General features: G+C 36.4%; 1 protein-coding gene across 1 annotated transcript in view; it reads right to left on the bottom strand.

Moving 5' to 3' along the window:
* Positions 1 to 4,414: 4,414 nt before the first annotated feature.
* LOC311294900 (uncharacterized protein) overlaps positions 4,415 to 23,708 on the bottom strand; it is a 151,006-nt gene continuing 131,712 nt past the window's right edge. The window contains exons 10-12 of the mRNA XM_084415962.1: positions 22,568 to 22,729; positions 6,885 to 6,931; positions 4,415 to 6,809 (exon numbers count right to left, since the gene is read on the bottom strand). Of these exons, the coding sequence (XP_084272088.1) occupies positions 6,235 to 6,809; positions 6,885 to 6,931; positions 22,568 to 22,729 (784 nt within the window). The 3' untranslated portion in view covers positions 4,415 to 6,234. The remainder of the gene's footprint in view (positions 6,810 to 6,884; positions 6,932 to 22,567; positions 22,730 to 23,708) is intronic.

The raw sequence follows: 23,708 nt of genomic DNA, 5'->3' as shown, positions 1-23,708 counted from the left end.
CTCATGAATTAAATACAGGCAATTGGTTGATGAAAAATTTATTAAAATTAAGATACAATTTATACAAAACGAAATTCACTTTAAAGAAAGGTTTTCTACGAAACAAAACTTATGAAGTGGTCAAAATCCATTTGCGATCCATTCCATTCTGAATAAACAAACAATGCAGTTTACATGCTTCGTCTTTGTTGCATTATTCATTAAGATAATAGGCCTAATTAATAAATGCACGCACAATTATCCTTGAAATATTTGAAATACAAATATTTCATATTTGTTAAAATATTATAATGTATAATTTTTCCATCTATGTTGATTATGAAAAGTGAACAGCACGAGTAAGATAGGATGCGCAATATATGAGACATGGAGTGGGTCAGACATGATTTTGACCACTTCATTAAGTTTTGTTTTGTAGAAAACCTTTGTTTAAAGTGAATGTCGTTTTGTAGAAATTGTATCTTAATTTTAATAATGTTTTTAATCAACCAATTGCCTGTATTTAATAAATGAGAAGCAAATATATATCTGCGGGGACCCTGATATATTTTTTAATGTAATCTGTGTGATGGTCACTTCAGCTCTTTCTCTTAAATATGCATAAATACATGATGCTGTTTGGTTCATAATTATTTATGCAATTTATGAAATTATATTTAATTTATAAATGTTAGTTTAAGCATTATGCACTTTTTTTTTTTTTTACAGAAAGTCAATAGAATAAACAATTGAATGTAGTACATTAATATTTAGCTTATTGCGCCCTCTTGTGGCCTCAGCAGACGAGCCAAAAGTTTCATTAACACTTATTTAATCTTCATTTAAAACCTGTCAGCTGCTTTTGATAAAATCCCCAGAAATGCCAAACTCAAACTAAAACAGTTTAATTAACAGTTCATGAACCCTTTGGACTAAAAGCACAAGTATGGACTCATTTGAAAGCAGACACTTGGCAGTTTATTGTAAAGTCAGAATTAAATAGTCATAATGAAATTACAATAGTTTTAAATAGCTTCAAAGTATATCTTTATGCAAATAAAACTGAAGTTGGTATTAATCTAAAAATGCACTTTTTTTTTTTCTTTCAGAATTGAAAATTACAGACAGATAAATTAAAACCTTTGTAAGACACAGATAGTAAAAATATTTTCAAGATATCTGAAATACTAAGCTTTTAACCAAACCTTTTATGTAGGATTTTCAAAGGCAGTTTCACAGACCCCCTCCCACCAAAAAACTTTGATGAATGTTTTTGCTATGTTTTGTTTCTCACTCCCCTATAATGAATATTTATGAGAATGAAGAGCTTTCCCACACTTTTTCTCAGCGTTGCACGAGACTTTGACAGAGACAGCAGGACAAACGAGCTTCCAAAGATTGACAGTAAAAGAAGTAATTTCACAGGTTTTGGAGTGTGATCCTGGTACAAATGAAGATGCTTCAGAGATTGAGGACAATGTTGTTGAAGACACAGAAAACGAATGGTCTACGGATTACTCCGAGGAAAAAGCTTCCACATCCACCGCCTCATCAGAGAGAAATCATCAATCACAGCAACATCAAGCATGGAGAGAAAGATGTGGAAAGTAGGACGGACATCTACACCACAACAGCGAGGAAGACTCCCAGCATCCGTTATAAAGAACATTTCATGACCGACACGCTTTGCTATCTCAAGAGTCCACAACATATAATGTTGCTTCTGAATTAACTTCAGTGTCTTCATAACACAAGATGAGCCAACTTATGAAAAGTAAACATTCATTTCATTATACATCAATATTAAATTGTTCAGAATATTTTGAGCATAAATGTAAATGCACAAAAAATGAAACGTTGCAATAAAAAATTAAATTAAATGCAAAATAAAAGTTAGAATACTGTTTATTTTCAAATTTAATCAAAACAAAACAGTTGAATAAATGGTTAAACAATATTTTCATAAATCATATGTTCAGATATTATATTTTTGTAATGTTTGACACGTGTTGGTATTAAAAGTTTACTGTTTGTACCTGAACATTTGTTGTTTTTCATAGTGTGATTTTTGGGGAATTGTATTGAATCTACTTAGGGTCAATTTGACCTTCTCCATAAAGAGCGTATCCAGAAATCGATCAGTGCAGGAGTCTGTTTCAGAAAGGAGGTTAAGTGAAAACTCTGAGTATGTTAACCCTGAAATGAGGGAAACTCTGGGCTTTCTGTTTCAGAATGGGAGGAATGTCAAACCTGAGAAAGCAGAGTAAGTCAAGCCCGTTTCTGAAAGAGAGGTAACTTATACTCAGAGTCTGTGAACCTAACCTGGTCGGGAGCAGGTTTTCTTCGGTAAACCCAGAGTTTCTTTCGGTCTCCTCCCCTTTTTTAAAGAGGAAGTGGTGTTTAAACACCTCATTCATTCTTTTGGTACATTTATTCATTGCTGTTTTTAGTTTTTTTTCTATTTTTTTAATAAGATGAAGTCTATATAACTCAGGGATGGGCACCTTCGGTCCTGGAGGGCCACTGTCCTACAGAGTTTAGCTTCAACCCTAATCAAACACACCTGAACAAGCTAATCAAGGTCCTCAGGATTACTAGAAAATTACAGGCAGGTGTTTTTTTCAGGGTTGGAGCTCTATAGCCATCTAGTGGCTAAAATGATCATTTTTTTTACTTTAAAACTACATTTTCCAAAATATGCAATATACTACTCAAAATATGGGCAACATTTTTTACACTAAACCATGTAAAATTATTCATGGTATCCCTATAAATGCAATTTAGAAATTTGGGTCTTTTATAAAGTGAATTTTACATAATAAGCTGTTTTTGTATAAAAACTAAAAAATATAAAAACGAATTAATTTATATACATTTAAAATATATAATAAATCCTCCAAAAACTGCACAAATGTGGAGTAAAAACATTAATAAACAGAGTAAAATTACATTTGTTAAAAAAAATTACTATTATACTGTTACAAAATTACATGTTATTGTCTGGGGTCCCTGGGGAAGATCATCCGTTAAGAGAGTGCAGCAAAACTCGGCCTCCAAATGTTTGTATAGCCTACAAATCAGTTGCTCGTAAGTCGTAACTATTAAAGGTTGAAGTTAACAACTGATAAGGTTCCCTAAATAGTGAACAGCATTAAAATGAGAGACTTTTGTCCTTGACAGCTGTTACTGAATCGAATTGCAAGCTTGTGAATCGAAATCGAAACGAATCGTGAGGTGTGTGTCAATAATACCAAGCACTACTAGTAGTTACACATATAAGTTTGATACTTTGCTGTTGTTTGCTCGTTAATAACAGTGATTTGTCTTGGCGAACACTGTAGATGAAGGCGGGACGCTGCGCGCGCATGTGTTCAACAATGAGACTCGAGCCTCGCGCGCTGCTAACTGACCCAAACACCCGAGACAAACTAGCGAACCAGCCATCGCTCAGATCAGCTTATATACAAACTAACACACATACTCACGTTTATTAAGTGGTTTAGTGCATAGACATAATAAATGTATTTATAATGTCTATGGTTCAGTGCCCTACAGACTACAGAGTTGTGTGTGTTGTAACGATCGTTACTGTGTATTCATGTTTATCACATTATAGTGCAGTGTGCCCTTTAAGAGAGATGGTTACGTCACTCATGACGTGTACTATGCGTGATGACGTTGTGAGATGTGAAATAAGAACTGAGTTAAGACCATTGTAGATGCTACACGTGCTCTACCTTTTTCCTATATATTTTATTTGTTGAGTTTTGTGACGCTAAGAAAGAGCAGCTCTCATGTATGAGAGGATTGCATTGCCTGTGCACTTATCATTAAACGTGCGTGATACAGCCTTTTTCGCCTTCAAGCTCTTTCTTCCCTCGATTTCTCTCGAGTTATCCGGTCCAAGCGTTACAATGTGTGTGTGTGTGTGTGTGTGTGTGTGTGTGATAAATTAATCGCGGCCGCCATCTAGCGTTCGGGATGACGAGACTTTTCAAATCAATACAGGAGCAAAAAAGACAAAGTGATGCATAGAACAAATAAAATATCCTGGCCCAAAAAAACAAAACCACAGATTTTCTATAGTGATTTCATTTTTTGATTGTCATAGTATAGATTACAGTTCAAAAGTTTTGGTCAAGAAAAGTTTATTATTCGCAAAGTGCATTTATAACTTTTCTTTTTAAAAAGTGTATTTCTCCCCCCAGAACGGATGCATTAAACTGATCAAAACACACAGCAAAGTCTTTTACAATGTTAGAAAAAAGTATTGCCGTTTCCACAAAAATATGAAGTAACGTGACTGTTATAATAAATGTTTCTTGATCATCAACTCCTCATATTATAATGATTTCTGAAGGATCATCTGAAGACTGGAGTAATGATGCTGAATATTCAGCTTTGATCACAGGAATAAATTACACTTTACAATATATTCATTCACAATATATATTAGCAAAATAAAATTTCTTATTTAATCACTTTCGTTTTGGGGTGAAAATCTTTTGTGAGATTCACCCAATTCAGAATTTGCCTTGAATTTAACTCATATTTATGTATTATACACAATAATTATATGCATTAAAACAAGTTCAACAGTTTCATGAAGATCAGCTCTGCTCGTCTTCCTCACAGAATCAACAGAGTCAAATATATAATAACATATTTACACAAAGAAACAACAAAAACCCAGAAAACATCCTGATATTCTTAATATGATCAACAAGATCTACACACACACACACACACACACACACGCACACACACACACACACACACAACAGGACAGTGAGTTTATACACTGATCACAGAAAACACACACAAGAGAAGAAACAACAACAGCAACACTTTGTGTGTTTATTGTGTCTGTTAGTTATTCTCCATGATTGTATAGTTAGATCAACATGTTTAATTTGTAGAGTTTTAGGAAGTGGGTTTCCCTCTAAACCACAGTGGATACACACTGTCCCCCAGTGTGTGTGTGTGTCTCAGTCAGTGTGTGTGTGTGTGTGTGTGTGTTTAATGTGACACAGAGACACTGAAGTTTACATTATAAACTGTAAATCCAGCACAGAGGGGTTCAGTGAATGTGTGTGTGTCAGTCAGTTGTGTGCCAGACAGTTGCGTTTGTGTGTATGTGTGTTTGTGTATCAGTCAGTTAGTTGTGTTGTGTGTGTCAGTCAGTTGTGTGTGTGTCAGTCAATTGTGTGTGTGTCAGTCAGTTGTGTGTGTGTGTGTGTGTCAGTCAGTCAATTGTGTGTGTGTGTGTGTGTGTGTGTCAATGAGTTGTGTGTGTGTTTCAATCAGTGTGTGTGTTAGTCAGTTTTGTGTGTGTGTGTCAGTCAGTTGTGTGTGTCAATCTGTGTGCGTGTGAGTGTGTGTTTCAATCAGTGTGTGTTAGTCAGCTGTGTGTGTTAGTCAGTGTGTGTGTGTGTGTGTGTGTGTGTGTGTCAGTCAGTGTGTATGTGTCAGTCAGTGTGTTTGTGTGTTTCAGTCAGTTGACAGTTACAGTTGTGTGTGTGTGTGTGTGAGTTGTGTGTGTGTCAGTCTGTCAGTTGTGTGTGTGTGTGTGTGTGTGTGTGTGTGTGTCAGTCAGTAGTGTGTGCGTGTGTGTCAGTCAGTTGTGTGTGTGTGTGTTTCAGTCAGTGTGTGTGTTAGTCAGCTATGTGTGTGTGTGTGTGTGTGTGCAGTCAGTTGTGTGTGTCATTCAGTGTGTGTGTGTTTCAGTCAGTTGTGTGTGTGTGTGCAGTTAGTTGTGTGTGTCAGTCAGTGTGTGTTTCAGTCAGTGTGTTAGTCAGCTGTGTGTGTGTGCAGTCAGTTTGTGTCAGTGTGTGTGTGTGTGTGTTAGTCAGTTGTGTGTGTGTGTGTGTATGTGTCAGTCAGTTGTGCGTGTGTGCAAGTCAGTTGTGTGTGTCAATCAATGTGTGTGTGTGTGTGTGTGTCAGTCAGTTGTGTGTGTGTGTGTGTATGTGTCAGTCAGTTGTGAGTGTGTCTGTGTGTGTGTGTCAGTCAGTTGTGCGTGTGTGCAAGTCAGTTAGTTGTGTGTGAGTGTCAATCAATGTGTGTGTGTGTGTGTCAGTCAGTTGTGTGTGTCAGTCAGTTGTGTGTGAGTGTCAGTCAGTTGTGTGTGTGTGTGTGTCAGTCAGTTGTGTGTGAGTGTGTGTGTGTGTGTCAGTCAGTTGTGTGTGAGTGTCAGTCAGTTGTGTGTGTGTGTGTGTGTGTGTGTGTGTGTCAGTCAGTGTGTGTGTGAGTGTGTCAGTCAGTTGTGTGTGTGTGAGTGTGTCTGTGTGTGTGTGTGTGTTTAATGTGACACAGAGACACTGAAGAGTTATTATAAAGTCTAAATCCAGCATAGAGGGGTTCAGTGAATGTGTGTGTGAATGTGTGTAAGTGTGTGTGTGTGTGTGTGTCAGAGACGCTGTAGAAGGACAGAGTGCCGGCCGACACGTCCACACACACTCCTACTCTCTTACAGGATCCTGAACCAGCAGAAACATCAGTGCGGTTATTATTGTGATAGACAGAGAATCTGTGATCAGAGCATTCAAGACTCCAGGACTTCTGATTCCATCCAAACCAACTGTCACTCCATCCTTTCCTCTTGATTCCTTTATATGACACTGATATATGAGCAGCTCCACTCCATTCAGCCTCCCAGTAACAGCGTCCAGTCAGACTCTCTCCACACAGAACCTGATGATTATACTCAAATCTCTCTGGATGATCAGGATACGACTGACTCTCTTCCACACGCGTCACCTTTCTGTTCTCCTCAGACAGAGCGAGACGAGTGTGTGCTGTGTTTGGATCCAGTGTGAGATCAACGGCATCTGAACACAAGAACACACACATTACAACACCAACATTTACAACAACACACACTAAATCTGTGTTTCTGGACTTACATTTTCGGGGTCCTGCTGTAATCCTGAACTCTCCTCCGTGATCCACACTAGAAAACACATTTACATCATTTATTATTTAATCATCATATTATTATTATTCATTTATGCCATTTTATGTTTATATTATAATTATTTCCTTCTGTAGTTTAATCTCATGATTGAGTGTTTGATGTTTGTCTTCATGTTTCAGTGTTGAGCGTCACAGGACGATGTTGAGAAACGCTGATCTTACACTGATTCTGCTTTATTATAATAACATTTGTTCATTTGTTCTAGTCGGACGAAGTGTGAATATTGAAACATGCGCTACTAAGATTATTGTATTTCGGCTCTTTTTATCGTCATCTCTTCGTCTCCGGCTTCTGTCTCTCTCAGTCAAACTCTCGGCTGAATGAAGACTCGTTTCTTCTGGCAGGGATTGGGCGTCCGGGTCGATCTAATCTCTAATATATCTTGCTTTTTTACAACTGAACTCGAGTGAATAAAGATGAAGAGGAAATATCTCAGTCCAAAAGAAGACAGAATAAGCAGAAGATCAAATAAAATACTGATAAATTACAGATTTATTTCCACAAACTGCTCTGGACATCTGAAGTTCTTCTCAAAGAAAGCCCATAAAGTCTAGAGTTATTTCTTTATGAGTAATTCATGTTCACACGAGGTTTAGTGACATCAGAACACACGGACACAAGCTGAACTGAGTGCCGCTGTTGTTCTGCGATGAGATGATAGTGAATAAAAAGGACACGAATATTCGTCGAATTTAAAATACAAATCCACATTCAAATGCCAAAACGGTGCATTATAGTTTTAGGAGACTATCAGTGACACACAAGATGAGGATGATGTTTATGTGTCATTGTTGTGTATTAATGTTTTGTTAACATTAATGAGTGTGTGTGTGTTCATTAATGTGTGTGTGTGTGCTGCGCTGTTCATTCCACATATTAGAGAAATAGAGAAGCTCAATGCGGACAAAATCTTGTTCACGTCAAAACCGAAACCAAATCATTCACACAGAACACACACATTTTGTGCATTTTCTAGACAGAAACTTTGACCTTCGCACTCGAGTCTCTCACAAGAGCGCCGCATGTTTAGAAAACCATGTAAAGTTAAAAGAGGTTCAACTTTATTTGACCCTGGATCACAAACCCAGTCTCGAGTCGCACGGGTATATTTGTGGCAATCGCCGACAATACATTATATGGGTCACAATTGTAGATTTTTCTTTTATGCCAAAAATCATGAGGATATTCAGTAAAGATCAAGTTCCATGAAGATATTTTGTACATTTCCTACCGTAAATATATAAAACATGTATTTGTGTGAGTGAATGCGGCACAATCGCCAACATTAATGCACAACTTTAAAGGAGATTTTCTCAATGTTTAGATTTTTTTGCACCTTCAGATTCCAGATCTTCAATAGTTGAGTCTCAGCCAAATATTGTCCTGTTGTCGTAATGGAAAGCTCATTTATTCAGCTTTCAGATGATGTATAAATCTCAATTTAAAAAAACAATTGACCCATGTGACTCGTTTTGTGGTCCAGGGTCAATAGCCGCGTTTCCACTGTCGGGCCAGGGCCGGGCCGTGCTAGTGCGTGCCAGGGCCAGTCGCGTTTCCACTGTCACTTCCGGGGCTTGATCGGGGCTTACTCGGGGCCAACGGCCAGGATTTCTGGCCCGTCGAATACCTTGGGCCAAAGCGGGCCAGCTCGGGCTAGAGGAGTGGTTACCAACAGAGGAGGAGTTTACCGTTGGGAGACGGCAGCGCCGGATGATTCTGTCAGCATTTAAGACTTAAAAATAAAATAATTTAAATCGCGTTCATGTTTGAATGCCTTCTGTTTGTGATGCAAAAGACTATGCGCGCTAGCCGTTACCATAGTAAACATAGTAAAGGCTTGAAGATACGCATAGTAAAAAAAAAAACATAGCGAACGCTTGAAGAAATCAGACCAATCTTAAAGGCCATCACAGTCATGTTTTTATTTTATCTGTCATAGCCTACGTCTCGTCTCTTTAAACCGGACTATCAAAAAATAAAGTAACTTTTTTTTTCGGGAGCTTCCTCTGTTTCTCTGACTGAAAATATCTGTATGGGAGTCGAGAGAGTGCTAATTAGCTCCCCAGGTCGTATGGCATATATTTGTAGAAATTATCATTTTTTCTAAATGTGATGTAAATATGTCCTGTAACTAAGTTACCAGATAAAGAAACAGACGCGACTGAAAAAGTAACTGTGTCCTCTTTCTTTTGTGAAATAGACCTAACGGTAATTTATTTCTGAGTGACTAATGTGCAATTTTTACATAAATTAATTCATTATGATCAATGTATCACTTTTTATTGTAAACCTGTGGTAAAACATCGATGCTTGGGTTTTAAATATTCAAGTAACGTTAGCTGCTAAACAAACAAACAAAAAAAAAGCTAGCAAACGGCCGCTTTTATCGTGTTTGTTATCAACGCTGTTTCCAGTGATTTCTGATTAGTTTTCTGATAAAGCTTCCATTTGTTGGTGAAATGATGGGTTAGTGTGACGTTGTCCCAGAGAGGCGTGTTACGGGCGTGTTTTAGTGAAGCGCTGTGGAGCTTCTGGCCCGACAGTGGAAACGCATGCCCGGTGCTATTGGCCCGAGGCTATTAGCCCGGCACGGCCCGTTTAAAGCCCTGGCCCGGCCCTGGCCCGACAGTGGAAACGCGGCTATTTATACCATTATAAATGGATAACATTTATAAATGTTAATTTAAGCATTATGCACTTTTTTTTTCAGTCGTGTTATTTTATAGCCTTAAATAAACAACTGAATGCAGTACATTAATATTTTGCATATTTGCATTAATATTTATATTTTTAAAAATTGACCCATGTGACTGGTTTTGAGGTCCAGGGTCACATGTGACTCGAGACTTTATGGGGATTTTTTTATTCCACTGCATCTCATATGTGTTTTAATGTAATCTGTGTGATCGGCGCTTCAGCTCTTTCTCTTAAATATGCATAAATACTCATGATGCTGTTTGGTTCATAATTGTTTAAGCAATTTATGAAATTATATTTAATGTACAAATGTTAGTTTAAGCATTATGCACTTTTTTCTTTACAGACAGTCGTGTTATTTTATAGCTTTGAATAAACAATTGAATGCAGTACATTAATATATTACATTAAGACGAGCCAGAAGTTTCATTAACACTTATTTAATCTTCATTTTAAACCTGTCAGCTGCTTTTGAAGAATCCCCAGAAATGCCAAACTCAAACTAAAGCAGTTTAATTAACAGTTCATGAAGCCTTTGCACTAAAAGCTCAAGTATGGACTCATTTGAAAGCAGACACTTGGCAGGTTATTGTAAAGTCATTAAATAGTCATAATGAAATGACAATAGATTTAAATAGCTTCAAAGTAAAGTTATTAGAAATGTATTTTTCTGACCATGTTATATTTATTGGCACTTTTATTAAATGTTTATAGAGATCTTATTTTGAGAAGACTCTAAAACACTAACTAATGTTTATTGTCATTTTCTAAGCATCCATTAGTGTCTCTATTGTTTTGTGGTGTAAACGAGCCCCATTCAGTCTCAGTCTCTCCTGCACACTTCACATCTCTCCGGCCCGGTTATGGCTCTAATTATACTTTTGTCTTCATTATAATAGTAGTATAACAGCGCAGCGCGTCTGTGTTGTACGTCACACGCATCACACACATGACCAGCGTCGGCCAATAGTGAGCCTATGGGTGACGTGCAACACAGACGCGCTGCACTAAAACACTACGTGAACTCACTCGAGGCCCAGAGAGAAGGAAATGAAAAGTGGAATAAAGTCGTTATTTTTTTTTGCGCACAAAAAGTATTCTCGTCGCTTTATAAACTTAAGATTGAGCCACTGGAGTCACTTGGACTATATTAACGATGTCTTTAATACATTTTCTGGGCCAGCAAGTTATATTGTCTTAGAAGCCTATGGAGGAGTGATCCAGCTCTCAGATTTAATCAAAAATATCTTAATTTGTGTCCCGAAGATGAACGAAGGTCTTACGGGGTTGGAACAACATGAGGGTGAGGAATTACTGACAGAATTTTCATTTTTGGGTGAACTAACCCTTTAAGCCTGCTAAAATGCATTGTATGAGCTTCTGTTACTGTCACTTTTCATTCTATTGCTCTATCATATTTTATCTTTCATTTAATAGCACAGCACATATTTAAAGCAGCTCCAGAAGGGCTCAGTGCTGAGGATCGGGTCAGTGGTACAAATGTTTAGACACCAGTGAAATTTCAATTATTTAATCCAATTTTGATACAACAAAACTACCAGCCTAATTTATGTGAATTTAACATTATTAAAGACAAGTAAGCAGTCAGTAACAAAATGAGAACAAATAATCGAATTACAAATAGGACAAATAAATACAATAGAACAAAGAAAGGCTACAAATGAAATAAACAGTGTTTTTAGAGTTTTTCAGGTAGATCTAACATACAGATATTTGAATAAAGTCATCAAATGTGAAAAATATTCATTACTGTCTAAATTAAATATAGATGGATATTTTAGTAAAGTTGAAAAAGGTAGCCTATTTAGTCAAGAGCAGTGAGTAATTTATTTGTCCTTTGTTTGATTAACATTAAAACACAGTAGCAGGATTATTAGACAGCTGTCTCTTTAAGACCGAACGCACGGACCGCATTTGAGCCATAGCTGTCAACATTGAACATTGAAAATAAGGGAGATTTCCCGGAATCCATCCCCAAAATAAGGGATTTTTTTTTACACGATTCTTACCCAAAAACTTTTTAAAAAAAGCACTAATCATTAACAGTCTAAAGAGTTTATAACTACACAATATATATTACAGAACAATGGATATGTTTAAAGAGCTTTATTTATTAACAAAGTAAACATTCAGGGTTTCTGCAGGTTTCAGTAAGTCAAATTTAAGACCTTTTTAAGACATTTTAAGACCATAAAGATTCAAATTTAAGACCCTACACGTGACGACGCATTATCCAAGTTAGATAGATAGCTACCTCGGGATCATTATGTATCTATCTATCTATCTTTCTATCTATCTAGGATTATCTGATGTGTGTGTGTGAGACAGAGGGAGAGGTAGATATTTTTTAATAGAAAATTGTACTTTTGCATATTATACTGTAAAAACACAGTTATTGTTGATTGTTGTTTTAGTTGATCATAACTAGAGGAAATGATAAGATGATTAAAATGACCAAAATGATCACGGTTATCACAGAATCCTGTTCAAAAAGTACTAATACTACAGAATGAAGTCAATTCAACAAGTTTTATGTCGAAAAACAGCAAAAAACAAATTGATTAGCATCAATATGCACTTTTTGTTTACGTAAACATTAAAATACCATTAAAAATGATGGCCAGATTTTAGAAGAGTGTCTTGCAACATCTACTAACATGTACAAATTCAAATAAAGTTTTGACAAAAAAGGTTTTATTCAAAGATAAACCTCATATTTCAGCCTTTAAATATTTTTTTATAAAAAGTCAAAAAAGATAAATTACTGACATTTACACATTATAGCTTATATTTATTAGTAGTGTTTGGGTGCACCCCCATCCTTCATGTTGACTGTGCTTTCAATGTTGTTATGGAAAGGGGTGATTGGTTGGTTCCTGTCACATGACCTGCGGTGCGTTTGCGGCATTCTGAAAAGTGTAGATTTTTTTCATCTTGTTGCGCCTGGTAAAAAAATTTGCGCGTCGCTTCAATTATGAGCGTGCTTGCCGCGCGCCTACATTTGAACAAACTTGAGCGCGCAAAAGACGCGATATGTGAACGGCCTCTGGCGAGCTAGCTCATATCAAGCCACGAGCGACTGGTAGCACGCGAGCGACGAGTTGGAGACCCCTGATCTAGCGCTCCGCTTTGTAGGCTACAACTCCATACAACTTTCTGCGGCCAGCGTTTCTGGAAATGAACGAGGGTAAACACTTTTTTAGATCTGTCACCTGACTAAATGAAATTTAAAACCTAGGATGAAAATCTGACCGTTTTTAAGACTTTTAAAAATACGGGATATTTTACGGGAAAATACTAAAACGGGAAGACAGCGGGAAAAGAGTTAAAATACGTGAGAAACCCGGAAAAAACGGGAGGGTTGACAGCTATGATTTGAGCATGGCCACGTTTACTTGAGATATAACTGACTTTGTTTACTAGGATACTCAACAAGACGGGCGTTTTTACATAAACTTCGTACGGAATTCGTCCGTTTAAGCGCAAGACCTGAAAGACATTCGCGCGCTGTCTATCAAGACGTTGGTTTGCGGGGCGCGCGCTTCGGATGTTTGCGTTCATTAAACTTCTTGACGTCTTCAAACGTCCTGTAATAATGTAGGGAACCATTCGTTATACATAAATCAGGTAACAGTTCATGTTTTACTTTACTTACATATACGATTTCGTTTCAATCCAAATGACACGTGCTGAGTGAACGATCAGCAATCAAGAGCATTCAACAGAAGTGCGCTTTCGCTCTCTCTCCTTCTCTCTCTCTCTCTCTCTCGCTCTCTCTCTCGTTAGTTAACGTTAATAATAAGCAACATGCCTCGTTTTATTTTCATTGCCATTGACATCCGACTGGACTACAAACTTTCCACTGATGTCTGTTTAAAGGGATGTGCTCGACCATCTCGCGCATCTGTGCCGTTGCTACTGGGAGTGGGGACGCGCGCGTGCACGCAGATAGTTTTACCTGGATTTCCAGCAGATGTTAGACGGCTACAGATTCGTCACAGCGAATTTTTCACTGAGCAGATTTAAAAGCTTTCCACATTATTGGTAAATGTTTGTATCATATTAGGACACTGTTGTTTACTCTGTCGCTGCTCCGCTGAATGTTTCAGACGCATTTAAGGGAAGTTTTAATGTGTTTCAATTTCACGACACACAGACCACGCCCACATTATTTTGTTACATTCGTTTCAATGAAATTGAATATCTGATGACAACTGGTAGTAGATTCAATAAATTATGCTATTGGCATTGTGTCTTTGCAGTGCGTGTGTATTCGCAGATTATTGTTATGATGCCAATTTGTGGCTTAATTTAAATTGAGCAGCAATACCGCTGTGGTTAAAGGGATGTCAAGCATTTATTTATTATTTATTTTAATGTTACTGAGGAATGAGTTAAAGCATAAAGCATACAGTAGGCTACACTCCATAAATATTCCTAAAGAGTGTTGAAAATTGAGAAGCCATAGCTTATGGATCCAGTGAATTACCCACAGCATTTATTCAGGGGAATGTTCAACAAACATATTCATTAGCTAACAGGTATGAAAGCTACAATAACAAAATAAAAATAAAAGAAAATAAAAGAAAATAAAATAAAATAGTCAAATGTGCATGCATGCAGGGCAGCTGTATTTGCCAACAATGGAAGATCTGACCACACAGTCCCACCTTCAACATTCTGACATTCAGTCTAAGGAAGAACAAACTATAGACTAAGTTACATGTTAATGATAGGGGTGCACCGATCCGACTTTTTCAGTCCCGATACCGATACCGATGCCTGGGCTTTGTGTATCTGTCGATACCCGATACCGATCCGATACTATAGTTGAATTAATAATAAACTGTATACCTTCCACCTTATACCTTCCTTGAAGAGACTAAAGGCACCAGACTTTACTAACTAAACATAACTAAGACAAAATAACAGATGTATGTAATGTGTTGTATTCTTATTTATTTAAAAAACAATTGTGCATTCAAATCGAAAATAGAATATAATCAAACTTCTTTAAATAAATGTAAAAAAAATCTAATTAAAATGTAGCGGTGGAAACAAAAAAACTGTGTTTCCAAAAATTGTATACATGTAAAAATATAAAGTGCAAAGTCCTGCAACAGGAATTTAAAATGCAACATAGCAGCTGAACCTGAGAATAAAAAAATAAAAAGTTGGTCGAACAACAACTTGATCACACATACAAATAATAATAACCAAACATTGTAATGTGTGTCACACCACCATCACAAACATGACCTGTGAATGCTCACTTAATCAGCAATGGCAAATTTAAATGTCAGTTTTAATGATCATTATGTTTCATATTTTTAAAAATGAAAACAAAAAGAAGCAGGGTTGTGTTTTATATTTCGTGTTGTTAATATGCAGTAAAGATAATCAATGTACACGTTTGCCTGAACCACATTTATGTGGCCATTAATATGTTTAAGATTTTTTTTTTTTAATGAAAAGAGGTAGAGTGGTGCTGGTGTTGTATAACATACTTCGTTTTATTTTTGGCTAAAATACATAAAGACTCAAGAGATTACCGGAGTAGCCAGAGCGAGCTGAGTGACGCGATCAAGAACGCATGCTGTTCCATTTGCAGAATAACCGGACTCGCGTCCCCTCGTGAGTCTCGTCCTCGGGAGTTCGTTTTCCTGAGTCGAACTTGGCAAGTCCGAACTACCAAGGAGGACGCAAGTCCGAAGTTTGCGTACTTGGTATTGAGAAACGGCCTCTGGCTCGCTCCATGTTGCTTCTAGCATGCGACACGCGTGAAGCTGACGAATGACGTAGGTTCTGCTGCGACGACCAAAAAAAAAAAAAAAACCTGGATCGGCCCGTGGATCTGTTATTTTTTCCGATCCCCGATCCAGCTATTTTATCAGTATCGCGGCCGATATCCGATCCTAATATCGGATCGGTGCACCCCTAGTTAATGAAGAACAGTTACTTGTTTTGCAATGTATATGTATACATTTTTCTTACCCATTGGCCAGTTTGGCCTTCATACCTATGCTGCTCTCCATCTAATATAAATCATGTTTGTTATATTAGTAAATAAATGTCACAGTTGTATTATCTTTTTAAGAACAATTTAACACACCATCACCCTTCATTGTGAAATTTTCACATCTCCTCTTTATATAATCACGCTCCTTTCTTGAGCAGCGATCGGGATATTGGTTATAAGTTTTTGATTGGTCTAACTTTAATTGCATCCATTTGCTGTGGCAGTATATGGCCTAACAACAACACTTAATTTATAGACCTTTTAATCTGTTCCTAACGGTTAGCAGACGACAATAATGAAAGCACATGATGTGATGAATAACAAGTAAAGAGAATATGTTAATGAGATTCATGGTACCAGTCAAATGAAGAGAACTGGCATAATTAAAATTTATATTACATAAAAAGAGGCCCACACCCATTACATTTTATTTATAAAACTGATAGACCATTGTGTCTTATTTCTTTTGTTAAAAGCATTTCAAACAATAATGCATTTCCTTTCATTGTTTTAGAGATGGTCATGTTATTCGTGTGAGATGACAAATGATTAAGAGGTTAGTGATGTAGGCATATATATATATATATATATATATATATATATATATATATATATATATATATATATATATATATATATATATATATATATATATATATATATCAGTATATATTTGTAATAATTAATTATCACTATATCATATGTTTTACTTATTTCAGTAATACAATTTGTGGTTGCCTCTCAGTGTTTTTCACAGGACTTTAATAACTAAAGACAAAGTGTTTTCTACATGTCCAATACAAGACATTAGATACACAACATTCAAGTTCATGTTTGAGCTACAGGAAAGCTTGATACAATGTACAATTCAATATTACTATATAAAATTCACTTGATTTAAATAATTATGATTCTAAGAAGATGCAGTATTACATACAGAGTTGTTCTGAAAGAAGAAGAGTCAAAATTATTTTTTTTATATTTTTTTCTTTTATAAATCTGTTGAAAATGTTACAAGTTCATGAGATAATTAACTTCATGACCCTATAAGCATAGCTGCTTTATGTCCAGGGAAAAGGATACGGAGGCGTCAGAGCTGGTTGTACAGAAAAGAGATCTTAATATAATCAGCAGAGTAAAATAAGCTGATAAGTGTTTTTATATAAAATAAAAAAAATAGATCCATTATAAAATTAGGCCATATATGCTATGCAGATCAATAAATGCAACTTGTTGAAAAAAATGTAAATGAATTTGCAATTTATGTTTATTTTAGGTAGCCTAGCTACTGTAGTAACCTATCTGTTGTTATTTGTGATTATAACTCATGACAACACACTACGGAAAATATGATACACTAAAGTTGAGAAGAAGATTCGTCTTCTGAAGTGCGCTGACAAGTCTGTTCATCCAATGAAACCGAATGCCCCATGTTAACATAAGCGTGGTTTCTGAGCTTGACACTAAAGTATGTTAAACTTCTTTGAAATTGCGTCAAATACGCAGGAATATACACTACAAAAACAAATCGCTTTATTATGCATACCAGTGTGTACAACTGGTGAAACATACGTTTTTAATCATGGATCCGTGAAAAATGGCTGTGACGAATCTGTAGGTTTCATAAAATATTGAAGCTTCCCCGGGCGCCGCCATTGATTAGTGGACCCCCACCTGCTGTTAGCATTCCCATTCATTTTGGCGTCACTTTGACAGCGAATAACTTTACATCTGTGGCGTTTAAAGACTCCATTTGTCCATTATTTATTTCTAAAGAAACACGAAAATGTATAAAAGGCTCCATTACCTTGTATCTTACGTTATGGCCCCGTAGAAGCAGTTTTTGTAAAAATAGGCTAACGATTGCGTCATAACCACGCGACACTATGGACAGGAGGAGAAGCTCGCGGTGTCATTGTGCCAAACAAAAAGGTGAAATGCATGGCCGTACACTTATTACCAGCTTCACTTAAAACTAACCAGATTTACTTTATTTAATTTCCGGTTTAAAGAAATCATATTTTGTATTTTAAGGTCACCGTGATGGTGGTTAGAGTTTGCTTTAGTTGTGCTCTTGACCCTTGACTCTTTAATATAAACTTTTCTCTGGCTGCTAAAATTGTGTGTTTATAAAGTGCATTTGTTGTAGCTAAAAAAGCCATGAGAAAATGAGATCAGGTGATGTTGGCGTCTATTGATGATGATAATGATAATGATGATGATGATGATGATGATGGTGATATCATCATGTAATTGCCCGAATCCCTGATCTTATGCAGTATCTAATGCCTTGATTATATAGGACTTGTGTTTTTAATGTTTTTTTTTATAATAGAATACATTTAATTTTACAGCATGAGAGCACTGTTGTTTATTAAATAATATAAAGGATTTAAAAAAGAAAAAATTGTGCATTCAACTTTTTCCTCTGCATTATTACTTAGCCATCAAGAATCAGTGTATGACTCTCAACAATGGTGACAATCAATGAAATGCTTCATGCTGCAGTGCATGCTGGGTACCACCAATCAAAACTCACCAATATCTCCCAGCATGCATTGCGGCTTTAATAAATGATGCAGCTGGAGTATCGCCAGCAGCCATATCACCCTGTAGCCCAAGACTGGTTGCCCACTGAAGCTAAGCAGGGCTGAGCCTGGTTAGTACCTGGATGGGAGACCTCCTGAGAAAACCAGGTTGCTGCTGGAAGAGGTGTTAGTGAGGCCAGCAGGGGGTGCTCACCCTGTGGTCTGTGTGGGTCCTTATGCCCCAGTATAGTGACGGGGACACTATACTGCCAAAAGAGCACCGTCCTTCGGATGAGACGTTAAACCGAGGTCCTGACTCTCTGTGGTCATTAAAAATCCCAGGATGTCCTTCGAAAAAGAGTAGGGATGTAACCCCGGCATCCTGGCCAAATTTGCCCCTTGGCCTCTGTCCATCATGGCCTCCTAATCATCCCCATACACTGATTGGCTTCATCACTGTCTCCTCTCCTCTGGTGTGTGGTGGGCGTTCTGGCGCAATATGGCTGCCGTTGCATCATCCAAGTGGATGCTGCACATTGGTGGTGGTTGAGGAGATTCCCCCATCTATGTGAAGCGCTTTGAGGTCTCAGAAAAAGCGCTATATAAATGTAACGAATTATTATTATTAATTATTTGATCTGATTATCTGGATATTTTGTTTGATTGTCACCATTGTTGAGATTCATACGCTGTGTCTTGATGTCTGTGTACGTCTAAGTAATGCTATAGATGAAAGGTTTTTGTGCAGTAAATAGTTTTTAGAAACCAAGTATATTATTTGATAATAAAACTGCTAGATATGCTGTTGAATCAAATGACTTCTGTTATGAATAAAACAGTTTTAAAACCACAAGTCCTATATAATCAAAGCATTAGACACTGAATAAGATCATCATCAATAAACAGCAAACATCACCTGATCTAATTTTCTCATGGCTTTTTTAGCTACAACAAATGCGCTTTATAAACACACAATTATAGCAGCCAGAGAAAAGTTTATATTAAAGAGTCAAGGGTCAAGAGCACAACTAAAGCAAACGCTAAACACCATCTTATATCTTCTTGGCCTACTAAAGTGTTCCTGCAACGGGAGTGTTCTCTGGCTAGAGTGCAGAACAGCGGAGTTTGTATGGACAGAAGCGCAAGAGCATGGGTTTTGGGTTAAGCTGCGTTGCTTTGGCATTGTGGAAAATAGAATAAAAGAAACAAAATGTATTAGCATTTTTACCCGTTATTATCAATCTAAATTAATCTCGGTTTTAATTTAACTTAATTTCGTTTTTTCTTTATTTAAATTTTGTTTTTTCTTTATTTAAATTTTGTTTTTCTTTATTTAAATCTACCCTTTACTTTGTCAGTAATTTGTTAGTCAGAAAAATATTAGACTACCTTAAAAGTATTGCTTAAGTTAACAGACCTGTGTGTGTGCGTTTTATATCACTAGTGCAGTGTCTCAGAGCATATAAGCCCTGCCCGCGTGAGGTGCGCCGCTTCCCGCTCGCGCTGTTCTGTAGTTTACTAAAAGTTTGTTCATTCTGAATGTGTTGTGTCTCGCATGTCCATCTATATTGCACCAAATGCAACACTGCACTCCCTTGTGAAGTCGATTGGATGAACGGTTCTCGAAATAATCAAAATGCAAACGGACAGACACAGAGATTCCTGCCTTTATTAGAGAGAAGAATATGTTCAGCACCCTCTCCCCGAAGCTTCGAATATTCGATGTTCATTACTACCGAAGCTTCGAAGCTCAAAAAATGGTATTCGGATCAGCCCTAGGGGCGGCACAATTGTTTTTCGCCTAGAGCGGCAGAAGTGCACTTGCCGATCCTGCTGACGCTCATAATTCGTATTAAAGGTATCGACTCATTTTTTAATACATAACTCCTGACACAAATTAAGACATAACTGTCACTATAAGTTTCTCAGAATAAAATAGTCGTCAAATACTGAAGCTCGAGTCTTCAATCTTTTTAATGATACAGTTTGTCAAGGTAATAACATTAAATCTAACAGTAACTTTGAACTAATTTAAACAAAGAACGATTCAGTGCATCGACGTCCTCGTGAAGGTTAACAGGATAATATATAAGAAAGATGTTGACTGTTAAAACTAAAATGATTTGTTGTTTGCATTAATAAATTTAGTAAATTAAAAAATACAGTGTTTAAATTAAAACTTGTTCTACTGGTCTGTTTAAAAAAGGTTATACAAATGTTCAATAATTATTGATACTGTATGATATGAAATGAAATGATATTATATATTATATAAACAATATTATATTGTGATAAATTGTTTAGCTGTGTCGCCCAGCCCTACTCTAGTCATAATCATTTTGTGAAAATCATTTCCACTTGCAGGTATTTTCAGAGGCTGCCATAAACACCTGCACTATATTTACTCAATATAGTGAAGTTTCAGCTGTACAAATACTTTAGTATTTGAATGCAGTGTATAGTTTGATTGTATATATTAAGAAATATATATTATGTATATATGTATATATTTCATCAATTGAAATAGGTACACTACAGAGTACTCATAACTATTGTTAAAAAAAAAATAATAATAATTGAATTGAGATAATCGGTTTCCTCAAATTAAACGAGTTAGCTTAACTTGCTGGGTTGTACAGTGTATAGTCATGGAGCAGAACATAACACTGATTATTTTGTTGTGCAGTTTCAGTTTGTTAACTTACCGTCCACTAGCAGTTGTGCTACTGGTCCATTTCATACATGCAGTACACAGGCACTTAATATTAATTTGACATATTTGTTTGTTTGTTTGTTTTGTTTGTATCATGTCTTTTGGGTACAAACATACACATGGATATAAAAATAGTGTTACAGCTGCACACAGTCATTTTCTATCATTAAAGACTTACAAACGTAAACGAATGTGACCCGTGCTGGCAAATTAAGTCAAAATGTGCACAGACTAATTATGAGCTACAGGCAAAATAAGTGAAAAATGTAAATTTTGGCAGAATTTGAGGTTTTCACAAAAAATGAGATCATTAAGCCCTCTCTAGCGATCCCAACGCTCCAAATAGCAATGAAACATCTAAAACTATCTTTATTTGTACGTTTTCTGAGAGGAGTAGCCTACCTTTCCTTCAATCCGTGACAAAATACAGTTTTCTCTGCTCACTTCTCGATGACTGGCGCTTCCTCTCAGCACAAGTTTGGTTTTGTTTTAAAGCGCAGAATTTCAACTTTGTGAATATTCATAGCGAATTCTCAGTGGCATGAGTCTAAACCAATGAAATGTGATTTTCAAACTCATGCTGATGTAAACAGAATGATCTTATTCTCGCTGACTGACAGATCTGAAGCGTGCGCATAAAGACGCCTCAGACAGCGCGCGATCCCGATATACACATACACCCAGAATTACAGTATTTCAAAATGTCTGTCTTGGCGAGTATTCACTCAAACATTATCTGTTATGTTTTAAGTGAATATTTGGTTAACTGTTGGGGTAAAACATCTGATGTGTAACATTATATTACATCTGTGTGTTACAGTAGGTCTTAATATATAGGCTGATTATAGCCATTATTATACCTGTTAATTCATCATCTGTGCGTTACAGTAGGTCTTAATATATAGGCTGTCTGTCTCAATGATAATCAAACAATTGTGTTATCATGAAAAAAAAATCTATATTTTTCCTACAGATATTTGGTTGTGACTTGGTGTGTGCCAAGTTTGGTGGTATTACCAGGGATTTTAAGGTTTTAAGGTGATTTTGTTTTGGAACTTTCAGACAACTTTAACTCGATTTTTCTCAAAATTGACTTTGCTGACTCTATTGACTTCAAACAGGTGTAGCTCAGTCATTTTTTTGTCTGATTCCAACAAATCATACATCATTTTGAAGCTTTTTGAATAGAGAATATGAAAATAACAGTAACACATTTGTGAAAATTTGCTCATTGTGACAAATATGTTTAAATTAGGTTCACTCAGTGATGATAACTTCAGTCATATCAGTGCCCCAATAAATTATGACTTTTTTTATGGAGCAGGTGGAATAAAAAAATTCTCTATGACTGAAGGCATATAATCATATTATTATTATTATGGTCATCATGTTAAATCTCTATGTCTGTTAATTTATTATGAATGATAATTATGTGTTGTAATATTTCTGAACATTATTTGTGGTATGCAATAATAGGATAGAGCAATACATTAATGTACAGTCTAAGTCTTTTTGAGAACAAAAGCATCATCTCATGACAACCACAAAATAAAGAGACTCTAATGGAAAACTCAGTCTTTCTCAAATTTAACACTCAAATACACATCAGACATGACTATTACTGCTCTACATACTTGAGTTTGTCCAGATGTTTGAGTGTGTCAGAGAGCAGCTTCACTCCTGATTCTCCTGGGTGATTGTAGCTCAGGTCCAGCTCTCTCAGGTGTGAAGGGTTTGAACTCAGAGCTGATGCCAGAGCAGCACAACCTTCCTCTGTCACCATACAGTAAGATAATCTACAACAACAAGTGTTCATGTTAGTGTGCTTCATCTTAGAGATGTACAGTAAAAATATAGCCTGAGGCAGGGGCTGCACTAGGGGTGGGCAAACGAGGTTGAAGCCTCGATTGTTTTTAGTAAAGTCCCGAATGTTTTGTTACCTTGTCTTTGTCAAAGAACTGAACAATTATTCAGAAAAAATAATTGTGAATACAAAGTGCCCAATCCCCTTAATTTTCTTTTAATAAACTCCGTACACTAATTTGTGAAGTCTTAATCCCTTTTAAAATTAATGACAGTCACTATTTACAAACTATTTATTCACTAAGGCCTGGTTTCACAGACAGGTCTTAGATTAAGCCAGGATTAGGCCTTAGTTCAATTAAGAAATTTAAGAAGCTTTTATAAATGTGCCTTAGAAAAAAACATTACTGGTGTGCATCTTGAGACAGAACAAGGAAGCAGTTTAACCAGCTCAAACATGCATTTTAGTCTGGGACTAGCATTAGCATTGTCTGTGTAACCAGGGGTAACACTATATTGGGATATTTCACTTTGACTCATCCCCCTCTAATTCAGCGTTATTCAGCGTTCTCCAATTGACAGCGCTAAAAGCAGAATAAATAAAAGCATACATTATGACACCAAAGTAGAAGACATGCTGTTTGCCTTTACTGATAGATTGTTGTGATATCTTAATCAGTTCTTTGTCATTAATGCAGTTTATATAATGTGATGCAGGAGCAATACAAGAGAGATCCCCCATGTACAGTGCTATGCATAAGTTTAGACACCCATGCTAAAGTTGACTAAAAAGAGGAATAAAAAAATCATCTTTTGGAAATTGAACTTAATGCCTTAATTAAAATTTTTTGGAAAAATCCAACCTTTAAGGACACCAATTTTCTTTGTGAATGAATAATGTATCGTAAATAAATAAATGTTCTTCCTTAAAATACAGGGTGCATAAGTGAGTACACCCCTATGTTAGATTCC

Source organism: Rutilus rutilus (genome assembly GCF_951802725.1).
Source record: "Rutilus rutilus genome assembly, chromosome: 1".
NCBI lineage: Eukaryota > Metazoa > Chordata > Actinopteri > Cypriniformes > Leuciscidae > Rutilus > Rutilus rutilus.
The sequence above is the reverse complement of the archived record's forward strand: the minus strand, read 5'-3'. Positions and strand labels throughout refer to the sequence as shown.